The sequence below is a fragment of the Lepidochelys kempii genome, chromosome 6 (assembly GCF_965140265.1).
Source record: "Lepidochelys kempii isolate rLepKem1 chromosome 6, rLepKem1.hap2, whole genome shotgun sequence".
NCBI classification, from domain to species: domain Eukaryota; kingdom Metazoa; phylum Chordata; order Testudines; family Cheloniidae; genus Lepidochelys; species Lepidochelys kempii.
The window spans coordinates 33,322,693-33,337,918 of NC_133261.1; the positions used below are offsets into that span (position 1 = coordinate 33,322,693).

The 15,226-nt window shown below is 38.5% G+C and overlaps 1 protein-coding gene across 3 annotated transcripts in view; it reads right to left on the bottom strand.

Moving 5' to 3' along the window:
- The window catches only part of PDE3B (phosphodiesterase 3B), a 239,204-nt gene that overhangs the window by 40,842 nt on the left and 183,136 nt on the right, over positions 1 to 15,226 (bottom strand). For 2 of the 3 annotated variants that reach the window (XM_073347443.1, XM_073347442.1), the window contains exons 6-10: positions 13,817 to 14,027; positions 13,211 to 13,287; positions 10,243 to 10,394; positions 9,140 to 9,277; positions 7,251 to 7,362 (exon numbers count right to left, since the gene is read on the bottom strand). In XM_073347443.1, the coding sequence (XP_073203544.1) occupies positions 7,251 to 7,362; positions 9,140 to 9,277; positions 10,243 to 10,394; positions 13,211 to 13,287; positions 13,817 to 14,027 (690 nt within the window). The remainder of the gene's footprint in view (positions 1 to 7,250; positions 7,363 to 9,139; positions 9,278 to 10,242; positions 10,395 to 13,210; positions 13,288 to 13,816; positions 14,028 to 15,226) is intronic. The other variant, XM_073347444.1, reaches the window with a different exon arrangement.

Here is a 15,226-nt window from a genome sequence, read left to right on the forward strand (position 1 = left end):
GTCATCTAGGTAAGGGAACACACAGATTACTGACCTTCCCAGGAACGCTGCCACTATTGACATGCATTTTGTGAACATGCAAGGTGCTGCTGACAGGCCAAAAGGCAGAACTGGTAGTGGGAATATAATTCTGAGGAACTTTCTGTGGCTTTGATGAATTGACATATGAAAGTAAGTGTCCCTTAAATTGAGAGCCTGATTCCCCTTCTAAGGAAGCCACCGAGATGCACCAACAGCCACAGCCACCAGTGGCAAATGGTGCACCGGGACTGGAACTGGCACCGTAGAATCTAACACATCCAATCCCGGTATCAGGCAGGAGTCTTGCACTGTGGGTAAAACCAGTATCTAGAAGTTCAGTAGTTCCTATGTTGCCCCAAATGCCTCGGGTGTACAAGGCACTGTCAAAGGCTCCTGACCTTGCAGTACTGCTAGCTGTGCTGGTCCTGGGATAGGTCTCAGTGGGCCCTTCCCAGGCTCCAGAGTCAACAATCACTCTTTTCACACAGACTGTATCTGGGAGTGCCTCTTCTTTGAGTGCCCATCAGTGCCTTGCCTCCACTTGGTGCCTGGCCTGAAGATTTCGAAGGCCCCAGTACTGAGTCCTTCAAGGAGTTACTAAGTCTTTTCTTTGGTATCAGTGAGGAATGTTTGCCTATAGATTCAAAATGAATGACAGAGTACTCCTGGCAGACTCAGACATGCCCAGTACCTGTTCTCAGCAGGAAGGTTTCATTGGAGGGTGAAATGCAGACTCCATGGGTAAGTACATGAACCTGACAGTCCTGTCCTTTATCGAATGAGGTCTGAACCCTCTACAAATGTGACATTTGTAACCAACATACACTTACCCCAGCCATTTAAGGCAGCTGGGAAGAGGATCACTCACCGGCATAGGTTTGCCACAGTAGTGACAGGCCCTGAAGCTGGCAGAACATGGCATGAGTCCGATACCAGACCCAGTACCCAAATGAGTACTGGAGACTGAGCTTCACTAAGAAGTAAGCTAAACTTACTCTAGTCACTAATTGTGTACCAAATACAATACTCTAGACTAAACTAACATGACAAATACTATATATATATACACACACACACACACAAGAAGGGAAGGAAGACTTGCAAATGCAAATATCACAGATCCAACAACCATCACCAGTGATAGGAAGGAACTGAGAGGTGTTGGGAGGGCAGCATGGCCCTTTATACCTGTGTGCACTGGTGCAAGGCACCAGAGGGCACTCATGCTGCCCTGATGGAAAAATCTTCAACAATTGTGCACAAGACGTGCATGTACTGACAGTGGAAAGGACATGTGCAATCATTCAAAAAAGAACAAGTACTTTCACCTCAGAATTATCTTGGGTTTTTTTTTTTGTGTGTGTAGTTTATGGTTTTAAAATTACATTATTCTATTAAAAATGTCATCTCCTCTGTTGTGTGAAACACCCATACAGTAGGAGAAATTGATTGACTATATATGGGGAACAGTTAAATTAACTATAAAACTGATGTGAACTGTGTTTTGTGTTTTAATTGCCCAGCGCTGGGACAAGAAATTTATTTATAAAGACAATAAAAATACAAAAACAGTTACTCAATTACCTTTTTCTAAAATCAAATGATGCATTTATTATTGAGAGCTACCTATCTCAAACATACACGCAAGTTCATTTGTTTCTGGGGATTGTGGCTCTTTTCATCTTAACCTAATAAGAAGGGTAACTATGGAAGAGAGATGTTTGCAGAATCAATATGCCACTGTTAGTTCATAATAATATGCTTAATTTCCTATTTATCAAGAGATAGAAGAAAATCCCTTCCCCCTCTCAACCTCCCGCAAAAGATTATTTACACTTTACCATAACTGTTGTTCTTTGAGATGTTCCATGCATGTGGATCCCATTCATGGTGTGCATATGCCCTTTGCACAGATGTTCAGAAGTTTTATCAGCAGTGTCCACTAGGGGTTGCACATGCAGTCTTCATGCCCTTATGCTCCATTTCAGAGGGCATAAAGGGCTGAGTAACCCTGCCCACCTCTCAGTTCTTTCTAACCACCCTTTGGCAGGCAGTTGGAACAACATGGTGTCCTTCCTTAGTACAGTTTATGGTTAATTTTCATTTAATTGTATCCACTGTATTTAATATATAGTGTAGTAGTCCCTTCATAGCCTGTCAGCAAACAACAACAACATTTTTTTAGCAAGTTTTAGTTTTAGTTAGGCTTTTTGCGGTACCAAGTCTAGTCTTTATGCCTGAACCTTAAACACCTTGCTTTAAGCCATGCCTATCATGTAGAGTGGTAATTCCCCTCAAGAATGGACATGACAAATGTCTATATTATTTAGGGGAGAGTCATATCTAAGTGCACAATCTGTAGAGTATTTAAAAAGTGCACTCAAAAATCCAGGGAATCAAGATGAAAAAACTTTCTCACAGAGAAATCCATGAGAGCTGCATCAGATTCAGAGGTGATCTGAGGTGTGTGAAGCTGCAGACCAATAGTGCATTTTATTTATTCACTGACCCGCTGAAAATGCCATTGGTTGCTTTGCCAAAGAGCCAGACTTCTAGTGCCTAACAAGAAGGGAGGTTATTTCTGGCTCCAAAGGCTCAAAGAGAACTCATTCATCTAATAAGAACCCTAAATCTCAGATTACAAAACCAATAGAGCAGTCAGACACCATGGCTGGCTGTGGGAGTAAGGCGCATACTGCCAAACCATCTTCTTGGCAATAGTCCCTATCTCCAGTACCACACAAGAAATCTGAGGTACAGGTACCGAGGAACTCACTTAAAGTGGCCACAAGCAAGAAAGAACCATGTGCAACTTCAGCTTTTTCGAGTGCCTGAGTTCGTCAACACAGTCAAAAGGATTTTTCAGTACTGTTCTGCATAGTGCTGCAGTCAAAGTGGCATTATATATTGGCACCAGCAAAACACCTGGCACTGATGTGAACAGAGTCTGACTCCTTGGCACCAGCTCAAAAGGCATTAAAGAGCATGGTGCTGATTCAAACAGTACCGAGGTACATGGTTATGGGCAAAAGGAAATCAGATATCCGCTACCTACACTCAGTACAGGGATCATCTGCTAGTGTCTCCTTTATAGACACAGCTGATAACAGAGTCTCCTTTACCGTACTTCTCTCCTACATTAAGCAAGTCAGAATGTCCACCATAGCATGAACACCGAATGCCTGTCATGAAGATTGCATTGAGACCTCACATTGAGGATCAGAGAAATCCTTCCACAGCTCAGCAAGTTATAGCACCTCCAGGTCCAGATAGTCTTTTAGAAGGTTCTTTTTCCTCCTCGTCATCACAGGCCTCCAGTAGAGGCTAGTCCCCAGAGCATCAACCATCTTCATCGGCTCCATCGAGGGACAGTGAATGTAACAGAGGAGGTGCCTCTAAAACCACTGCATTTTGGGCTCTGCCACAAGAGCCATCTTTTGTTCTTTGGGTTCCATCATCTTGGTTTAATATGCTTTACCCATATGCTTTTCAACATTGGCCATGCTCGCCTCTTTGTCCTTAACACCAAGTCATCATTTGGCTTCACACACAAGACCAGCATTTAAATGGCCTCAGAGGTCTGTCCCTTCTCCCACAGGGCAGGCTGTTTCCGAAGTTCAATAACCACTTTCTGAAGAGGATGAAGGAGAAATGCAAACATTTCACCAGAGAAGTAGATCACATCATGGAATGGGCCCGTAAACTGAGAAAACCTGTTTCAATAAAGGAAAGAATACCCCACTGACCACAGACACCTAGATGTCACCCACCATTCTGAAAGAAATCTTTTCTGAACCCCTCTTCAAGGCTTTCAGACAAACCCCCAACCTCGCCAACCTCATCATCAGAAGCAAGCTTCCCACAGACCAGGCCACACCAACTCAAAGCAGCACCAGACCCTGCCAGAATACCAGATGCAAAATCTGCAGATATACCTCCACTGCTACAATGATAAATATCTCCCACAAACACCTATCAAGATTTATGGGTCCTACACATGCCTATCACAACATGTGGAATACCATATGTAGTGCATCATATGTCCCAATAACAACTCTGTGGGAGACACCAGATAATCACTATGCTCTCGAATGAACTTACACAGAAAAATGATAAAAGACAAAAATACTATATCACCCATGGCCAAACACTTTTCACAAAGTGATCACTCCATATCTGATTTTTCAATACTTGTCCTCAAAGGAAACGTACACAACATCTTCAAATGGCAAGGCTGGGGACTTAAATTCATAACACTCCTATACACTAAAAACCATGGATTTAACAGGAAAACTGGTTTCGTGGCTCATTACAACAATCTGTAACACATGCACCTGCATGCTAACCCTTAATGGTCCATATCCAACCCCTCTTGCATAACAATCTAACCCTTATTGCCCATTCCATCTCAAGTGACCCCTTATAAAATTTATCTCGTATGCTTAACTATCTGTCCCAACTTGTATTTAGCTCAGACACTCTGATTTCTTTTCCCAGACCTAAAGAAAAAATTTGTGTAATTTGAAAGCTTGCACCTTCCACCAGAAGTTCATCCAATAAAAATATTACCTCTCCTACCTTGTCTCTCTCAACAGGGCTACAACAACACAAGAAAATCCATCTCTTAGGGGCTTCTAATCTTCCCTGGATGAAGTTGTTGTCTCCTCCATTCACATGACTGCAGATGATTTTAAAGCTTACCAGGAGCTTTTAAAGAGAATGGCAGAAGTGTCTTTGGAGTTGGTCCATTAGAAAACACACAAACTGTTTGATATTCTTCAACCAGTTGCATAAAACAGGATAGCTCACCTTATTAATGAAAGAATTTTTGAACCCACAAAGGACTTGTGACTACTTTGGCATCTATCACAGTGACCTCAGAGAAGGCTGAACATAAACACTAAGTCCCCCACAAAAGGGATTTGAGTACCTCTATATGTACCTGGCACCAAAATCCTTAGTAGATACTGTGGCTAATGAAAAAAACAAACAGATAACAAGGTCTACTTGAGAAGAAAAAGAACAAAAAAAAAAAAAGATGTATTTGGCCAAAAGGTTATTCTTCTGCTTGTCTTTGGGTCAGAATTGCAAACTATAAAGCTAGGCTGGCAAGTATAATTATTTCTAGTGGTGCAGAACAGCAGATTTCATGGACAAACTACCATCAGATATCAAAGAGAAATTTAAATTAGTTTGTTTAGAGGGACAACTAATTGCTAAGACCTCCTTTCTGGCAGGTTTGGACTCAGTTGACACAGGACCAAGACTGATGGTTACAGGTGTTACCATGAGGAGAGATTCATGGTTATCTACTTTGGGTCCGCATAAGGAGGTGCAAAGAACACTGCAAGACTTACCATTTGATGGAAAAGAGCTGTTTAATTGAAAAATGGATGACACATTGCACTCCTTGAAGGACTCACGAACCACACTTAGATTTTTGGGACTATATACCTCCAATTTTAGAAGGAAGCATTATAAATGTCAGCTTTCTTCTACACAGAGATCTCAACCAGCTACCTCTTCTTATTTTTACACCTCTTATTATTATTTTTACCACCAAATAAGATGAAAAAGAGGTCAAGGTATCAAAAGAGAAAGCCATTTCCATTGTCCTCTACCCAGCCATTTCAATCTCAGAAACAAGAGTTTAATGCTTCAGTTGAGGATACTGCTCTAGACTCTGTGGATCGATACCTTTCCTACCTTCCTTTTGGTTCCCATCTCTTTTTCTTCAAGGAGGCTTGGGCTGCAATTACCTAAGACTGCTGGGTCTTTCAGGTGATCCAAGAGGGGTACACCCTCCAATTCTGTAATATATCTCCCCACACCCACCCACCCATTCCCCTTTTCAGGGACTACTCGTATGGGAGTCCCATGCAGAAAGAAACAGAATCTCTACTATAGCTGGGCACAACAGAGCCAGTGCCTCTGGCTTCAAGGAAAAAGGATTTTATTTTCCTTATTCAGAAAAAGAAAGGGAGTTGGTGGCCTGTACCACAGCTCAGGTTTTTCAGTGTTTATATTGTCCATGCCAAATTTCACATGGCGGCTCCCACATCTATCATACCTTCTTTAAGACTGTTTCAGTACCCTCAGCTTGCAGGATGCGTACTTTCTGGTTGATACATCCATTGCCTGGAAGTTTCTTTGCTTTGCGATACCAAATAATCATGATTAGTTGAGAGTGTTTCTGTTGGCCCTTCAACTACACTTGGAGTGTTCTCAAAATTGCAGTCAATGGTAGCAGCTTATCTTAGTTAAAAATTATTATTATGGTGATTATTATTTTTGCCAACAGGGTATAGAGGAAACACTACACTATCAAATACAATTGCTAAAACTAAATCAAAAGTTTACAGTAACAACAAACTAATTATTCTAAGGAAGGATCCTGTTGTTTCAACTCTCTGCCAAAGAGTGGTTAGAAGGAACTGAACGGTGGGCAAAGTTGCTTTCCCTTTTTGCCTTAGGAGAGGAGGGGGAGGGCGTGAAGGTGCATGTTCAACCCCTAGTGGACACTGCTGATAAAACTTCTGAATGCACACTGCCAGTGGGATCCACATGCACACAGATTCAAAGAACAACATGACTTTGAAGTAAATGGCATCTATAAACAGAAAGACCAGAAAACTTGTGCTAATATCTTTAAAACACATTAAATGACTGTTAATCAATTTTGAAATTCCAGCTGCTGTGACCACTTACTGATACCCCAGCCGTGACATGTATAAAGCACAGGAAAAAATGTTTAATAGTCTTGAACAAATCACAGAATAGAGTAAAAGTTTAGATTGTATGGAGGAACTTTTCTTTTTACAAAAGAATAGCAACGTTAAATAAGGGTTAGCATAATAAATAAGCATTTATATTCTTAACAGGACTGATCTAAACTCACTGAAGTCAATTAATAGGCTCCTACTGACTTCAAAAGACTTTGGACAGGCTCAATCTGAAAACTTCCTGAACTATTCATGCACATTTTACCAGATTATATTCAAACTAAATATGAGCAGTCTCAATTTTGGAGTCCACCAAATCTTTTGTTGTAGGTCTAATTTTTCATAAATTATGAGAAAAGAGATTTATTAAAAACAATCCAATTATCATACCTGTAACATTAAGATTAGACACTATCTGTAGTTTTATGGGTAAAATAATAAGTAAACATACTTACATGTTTTGTTATAAAGGAATAAATGTATATAGTGTAGTTGAACATTACTTACAGGGAATATCTCGGTAGCCATTTTCTAGTGCACAAAAGTAATTCAAGAATTCTTGTGTTGGAATTTTGAAAATTTCAAACAAGCCAGTGTCTTGGAACAAGGTGTATGTCACCTAAACACATATTAAAATTAATTTTGGTTTTAAAAAGTGTCAAAGTTTAATCATTTTAGCTTCATTCAACTTTAAGAATATTCTGCTATATTTTTTATTTAAGTATACTGTTAAAATTGTTAAATTATTAAATTTAGTTGATGCTTCATTAAAAATGAGTCATTGAGCACTGATGTGCTATTAATACAGTTTGCAGGAATTCTTTCCATCTAAACAGACAACTATCTTACCACTCTCTTGAAATCAAAATGAAAAAAAATCTGCAAATCTCTTTACTGAAATGACCCCAATGCACCTTCTTACTTTCTTTTCCTGTCTTTAATCTTTTACGCATGCTATGCTAGAAGAATTATGCTGTTTTCTATTACTGAGGAGCAGAGTTGCCAAACAGTCCCTATCCCAAAGCTTTAGACCAATGGTGAGTAACCTGCGGCTCGCAGGCTGCCCACCAATGCTTTAGACAATCTTTCAAGTATAGACTTGATTAAGAGATCTGTCAAAGTAGAATTCTCAGGCTTCCTAGGAGAAAATAGATAAAGGTTCCTCTTGAAGCCTTCCTTCCCCCTATAAACTGTTCACTGGAACTCTCTTTTAGGAATGCAGTACATGTACATTTAAATAATCACATTCAAGTGGTTCCAGTGTCCTCATCCTAACCCAAGAAGCTATGCAAGAAATTCCCCCTGAATTCTAGCTTCTCCAAGGGCACTCCTGTCTCTATAGGTAGGCTGATACCAACTTCCTTCATTAGGGAAACTGGGATGAAGGTAAATTAGAACAGTGAGGACATTTCTGAGGCATCAAAAGATCTGCACTGCCAATTTCAGTCTAAAAGGAAAATATCTAAGAAAGTTATGACTCTCTCAGAGGTTTAGAACAGAGTGACAGTGCCATTACTGTGGCGCTATTACATAGTTTATTATTATTATGATGCTAGGTGCTATACAAATGCACAGTATAGCACAAATCCCTATCTTAAAGAGCTTATCTTTGAAACAAATGCAAGGAAGATACAATAAATGGGTGTTTTAAACAATAGGAGGGAAAAGGGGAGAGGGGAGAATAACTAGGAGAAGATTACATGGTTCCACAGTTTAACCAATGCACAACTTGACAGTACTAAATCATCTGAAAGATTTTTTTTCTTTTATAAATACATCAAAAAGAGAATAAATAAAATCTGCTATCAGCTATCCCCGACTGTCCTTCAGCCTAGCCATTAGTGGCTGGCAGACTTCCTGTAAACTTCACAGTGGAAGTGGAGTTTTGAAGAAAGAGTAGTAGCCTTATGAATTAGGTCAGGGAGTGCATTCTATTTAAGAGGCAGCATGGAAGAAAGAATAGCGTTGTTTATGGGAGAAACAGAAAAGGCTACTAGAAAGATTGCCTCTCCCGCCTCAGCTGTGACTTTCAATGACAACTACATTCCACCAAAAACCATGAAACAGTTGACAAGAGACGCTACATTCCACCAAAAAACATGAAACAGTTGACAGGAGACGTAGTCCTTTGTTGCAACCGGAGTTAAAGACTACAGAACTCACTCCCATATAAAATAAGAATTATCAATACTCTCACAGTATTCAAAATAAAATGCAAAAAATCCCACTGTTTGAGGTAAGTTTCCCACAAAATAAACAATTCTTACTGTCTACATACATGGAAGGGTAGATGAGAAGAAAATAAAATTGCTACTTTTCAAGCTATTCTTAATTTATACACAGACTGGCAAAACAGCACCTCAGTTGTGGCTCATACATCAAAAACAGCAACAAACCTGGCTAAGGATCCTTCCAGATTTGTCTCCCATTTTTTGCAGTAGATCAAAAATTTGGAAATTCCAATTGTTCATCTTCTCCATTAATGATTCATGATCTTCTGTTATCATCAGTTCTAATGAAGGATCCTGTTCCATCTGTGTAAGAGAGAATGAACCATTTCCACAATGAGAATGAAAACCAATTTGTCACTTGTATTTAAATAGACGTTAAAATGGAAAAGTATTGTTGAACTTTTTACATTTCACTGTGTTGCTGTAGTTATTCTGTGCACTTATTTTATCCCATCAACCTTTTTGCCTTGAAATGGTGACACAATATTGTTGGTCTTTACACCTACTATACATGCTGATGAACTAAAAGCATGTAAAAATTGTAGCCATGAGAAAACCCTCAATTCGTAACACAATAGTTCAAGACTTCACTTTGTATACTTTTGAGCATACTAAAAACAATTCATTTATTTTAAATGGCCCAAGAGCTTCCATGCCTTGCTGGGCTTTGATGTAAAGACTGCCAACATTTCATTCTGGTCTTAAGACTTAAGTTTTTGTACTTTTTTCTAAATCAATGCTGAAATAAAAAAAAACCACACAAACATTTTGTATATAAGCTAACATAACCTGTGTCCTAATTTTTGTTTAAATATAGTTTGAACCAGCTGAAATTGATAAAAAGTGGGGTTTCAACTAGAAAATGAGATTTAAAATAGAAAAATCAGCAAACCTTACTAAGTATCACTGTACTATTCTGCTACTTTTTATTTCACAGTTTGATACCTGCACACACATATGCAGATCAGTCACGTTTTCAGAGCGAGTCTTTATAAGACAGCACATCAATTATGTTTAACAAAGTAAATTAATCCAAGCATGCATTTTCACAGGACCCATATTCATGCTGGGTGCTAGTGTAATTTGTATACTTTGAAATTTTACTTCTAAACTTAACCAGTATTTGGAATCCTGGATTCCAGTGATGCACTGTTTTCCAAAGGCTCTTATAATGTAAAGTAAGGACCTCCTTAGAATATGATATTAAAACTCACAGAGAAATACATTAATATACAACATTGCGGGTATTACTGCAATTATATGCTTACATCAGATTGCTGGTTATACTGTGTTTGATCCATTTGCTGACTGTCACTTTCTATCAACTTTTTTCTGCAGTCTCTGCTTTCTTTTCTTTCATCTTTCCATCCCTCTGCATGGTGGACTGACTCTTCTGAAATACCCGTGGTTCCATCTTCACCTTAAATATAACAAGTGCACAATTACTATCAACAATTTATTCATAAATCAATTCAGGAATTAAGATTTTTAATTAATTGCTACTTGCTCCCACCCTTGACCCACTAGATGTTAGATTTATTGCCTTGTGATTTCTGCAAAGTCCACCTTTTCTTTTCTCTTCTCAAGCTATTAAGCAGAGAGTGCCCTGAAGAAGGGGATGGTTACATTCATCAGCCTGTGTTTTAACTAAGATGACACTATGGATTCCTATAAGATGTATTTTATATATTCAAATAATTTTAATATTTTATATAAATATTCCCCCAAATAAATTTGTCATTTAAGCTCAAATTGTGTCCTTTACAATACAGCATTTATTATTTTACAATTCCACATTCATTAAAATCTCAAACCAATCTTTCCATATCCTTCTATGCATTAGACACATTGCAAAAGAGGGGATGGAAAATCATTGTACTGTACCACACTGTGCTTATTGCATCTTCCTGTTTATTGGATGCACATTTGTTTATTAAATGCGAGTAAATAAGTTTGTAATACTCCAGCATCAAACTCCTTAACTGTTACATTTTATCATTGTAGATACTTATATGTCTCCTTTGGTGAAACATGAGTGGCTAAATGCTTCACTTTTTGCACTTCCTTTCCGACAAATGTAAGAGTTTAAATAAATGTGACAATAAATACTCTACAGAGTTAGTGGAGAAGACTGGGAGATTATTTTAAAAAAGCAGTAATCTTAAAAGAATTAAAATATTACAAGCAGATAATGCTCTCTTCTCTAAAAGTAAATGAAAACAGATTACAGAATCAGATATATGGTTCACTATTCAGCATGCTTTTGGGTGCTAGGTATTTTACTGTCAACAGAGAAAGATATGGTCCTGGTCTAGAAAGAGTTCACAAATAATAGATTTTTTGTTTCATTTGCAGTTCAAAAAAATTGGTTCAATCTGAAATAAAACCAAATATTCTGATTTTTTGGGGGCAAATCTAAAAAGTCAGCAAAAAAAAAATTGCTCTGGGGCCAGAGAGACAAAAAGCCATTCAGACTTTTCCCCCAGCTCAGGGAGCTGGAATGGCAGAGAGGTGTGGTGCTCAGCCTCTCCAGGCTGGGTGCTTGGGGACAGGGGAAAGACTGAGTGACCAAAGCTCTTTTCTAAGTAGCATAGATGTATGTGCGCTGCATATTACTATGGTTCTCAGTTCACTTCTGAATCCAACTCAAGATACTGGTCCTAAAGAAATATGAAAAGGATACCTTAGGGCTTGTCTTCACTAGCAGGATCAGTCGACCTAAGTTATGCTACTTCAGCTACGTGAACAACAACATAGCTGGAGTCTACATAGCTTAGGTTGACTTACGCGGTGTCTTCACTGCACTGTGTTGACAGGAGACACTCTTTGTTTAACTTACCTTACTCTTCTCGGAGAGGTGGAGTACCAGAGTCAACTGGAGAGGGCTCTGCCGTCAATTTAGCAGGTCTTCACTAGACCTGCTAAATCAACACCCACTGCATCAGTTGCAGCAGCATCGATCTCCCTGGTAGTGAAGACAAGCCCTCAGATTGTCTCTCCATTCATGATCCATGAAGACAACTGAACTTATCAGAAACACAAATTATTGTGGAACATTTTATCACTAAGGCGAAGATGTATCAGAATGAGTTCTAGTCAAATTGATTTCAGAGTTCAGTTGTAAAACCCACTTTTTTTATAGTAGTCTACACAAAACAGAAATCGAGGAATGAATAATAGAAAGGGAAGAGGTGAAAGAAGAGGGCAACCAAACAGATTTCTCTTGATATAAACATCTAAACCAGTATGTCAAGAACAGAATGCACAAGTCCACTTCAAGTTTGAATTCACACTATTCTTAAATTCTGTAGGCACTCAAGCAAAGGAAGTGGAAACCACTCTGAATCGCGGAAAGAGGTTGGAACGAATGAACCGCCATTGGGAGTACAGCTGATATAGCTGGCTCCTATGAATCCCCTCCCTCAGCATCTCATTCAGGGGTGAAGGGTGTAGTGGAGTAGAAAGGGGGAATGGACAGAGAGTAATGTGATCTGGTATCTCCAACTGACGTTTGGTCCCTTGAGAAGTACGGTAGCTGGTTAAAGTCTGGTAGCAGAAAAAATTTAAAGTAATCCATTTTCACAAAAATCAGGCCAGATCACTGGTACACTTTGGCTGCTTTGTGCCACTCCAGCAGTGCAAAGATGTAAATCTAGTTTAACTGGCCAATAATTCTTCAGATGGCCTCGACAGGTTCTTCATAATGAAAATCAGTTGTTTGTTTTTTATCTTATTTTCATTCAAAGACTTAACAGGAGAGTTCATAAGACAAAAATAACTTCCCTGATGGAGAGTGTGTGGAAAAAGCTACACTGTAGGATTTTAACCTATTATTCATAGAAATTGAATTATTACAACACAGTGACTGCTAGTCAGGTGGTAGGAAAGTACATTTTGTTGTGTGACATGTTAAAAATTCAGAAAACCAGCTACAGAGCATTAAAAACTCCATTTGCTTGCAAAATTATAAAGCCAGAAGTAGGCATCTGTTAGAAAACATAACTTTAGTGAACAGGATACACATAAGACTATGCCATCTCCTATCCTAGCTCAAGAAATTGAGAGATAATAAACCAGATACTTAGGGATCTACTAAAATGGTTACTGAAAAGATATGCGTATGAATTGTTTGGAAGTATAGGAAAATTTTTAATGTGGACTTTTAAAATTGCTTATTTGACTATTGAGAAAGCATAGTGAAGCACTAGCAAATACCTGCATATTTTGAAATCCTACCTGATTTTCTACCTTGATATTCTGCACCAGATTCTGACTTTGATGTTGAAATATGCTTGAGAAGTTTATGTCCACAGCTTACAGAATAAACAAGACAAGAAACAATATTAGCTTATTTCTTTTTTTCCCACTTCTGATTGCTGTATAAACACTAGTTACTATGCTATTATTCAGATACTTGCAGTCATATCACCTTGGTAAATCTCATAATGTTAGCAGGATACTTTAGATAAGTAACCTTCAATGTGCTACCAGAAGTAGTGTTGGTCATTTGAAAGGTGACTGAATCAGAATAGAATTAATTCCCAAACATGGGGTTTCCCTTCCCCTCCTAAAACATAAAGTATAGCACTCCTAGTACAGAATGGTTGCCACATTCAATTACAGAGCAATGAAATATGTAAAGTGTATTTACAGCCCTTCCTGATAATAGATGCTACATATACATTGGATATAAATTAGTATGAGAAGTTATCTTTCACAGATATATCAAGTTTGGTTAGGAAAAAAGGAAATCAGTATGATTTTTAATATAAAAGTGTTGATATTTATAGCATATAATAATTTGCTTTTATACTTTTGAATACTTCTGAGGGTTTACAGTACCTGTTACAAGTATAGCTTGTAGAAGCTTTAACTTGCTGCTGAAAATCTGGAGAACTAAATGTATATCCCAGAGGTTTATGTAAATTAACACTTGGCTTAGTAAGAAAATCAGCAGTATCAGGAAATTCTACAGGTGATCGATTGACAAGGGACCCACTGGAGATAGACCCATGATTAGATGAACCAACAGGACTCAAGCTAGGGGAAGTACCTGCAAAAACATACATATAATAATTTCCTGAGTATTTCTTTAAAGCACAAAAAATAATGTTTTTTAAAGATCAAAATGAAAAATAAGAAAATTCTACAGCTTAATAAGAACAAAGTGACAGGTGAAAGAAATACTACAGATGGATCAAACTATTAAATACATATCAGACATCAAGACTTATTCACTGTTTTGGTTTTATACACAAGCAGTACAGGTTAGGCTGCACATCTGAGTGATTTGTTGAGTGCATGCTCTGTTCAGTGTTTAAACTTCTCCATATAAAAACTGTATATCAGCTTCTGGAAGAGATTTGAACTTCACACTTACATATGAGATCCCCAGTGAAAATGTATGTGTAAAACCTAACTTTTTGTTTAGTAACTTGGTTTTAATGTATGTGGTTTTAATACTTATGTTAGGAGGGGCTGTTCGCATTGATTATTAAGTTTCCCCTACACTTACCTTTATAAGACCCTGTTTTCAGGTGCTTGTGATTTTGCTAAACCGTAACTGTCTGCACTAAAATTTTCTATGCTGGTTGTCTGCCTCAGGCTGAGTTTTTATGGAAAATTTCAGCCACAACAGTTCATCTGTTTCTGAGAATAATGCTAGAAAAAAATAAGTTGTTTGCAACATTAAAAAATTCTGGTGACCTTTACTTTAAAAACTCTAGCATCTCCATGCTTTGGAGCAGAGACTTTAAATTTGGCAGGAAGGTAGCTTTGCATCACAGATATGCCTTTCACTGTTCCTGTGAAAATGTGCCAAAATTTGGCCAAGTTATAAGCCTTTGAAAAACTGCAGTTTCCATATGATCAGTAGATTTCTTAGATTTAGCAGCGAAAATCTCTGTATTCTTTGTGCACTGAGCATGCTCAAGCCTCTCACAGCTCCTAGTGCTGATCAGATTGTACATGTGCCATTTGCACAGTGTGACTGAGCATGTTCCTTCCAGCCTAGGGATGCAGGGGCAAAGCAGGGAGTCTTTACTTTCAATAACCCCCTGCTGGCACCCACGCAGCATGGAGAAGGAAACTGCCTGACTTGAATACAAAAGGGCAAGATTCAGATCCGGGGAGTTAAGTGGAAGGGCAAAAGGTGTATATGGGACAAGGAGCCAGGCAGGGCGAACTGGGACTGGAGGCTGGCAGGGTGGAGAGATAGAAACTGGAAGTTTGCGGGACACCGAGACTGGGAGC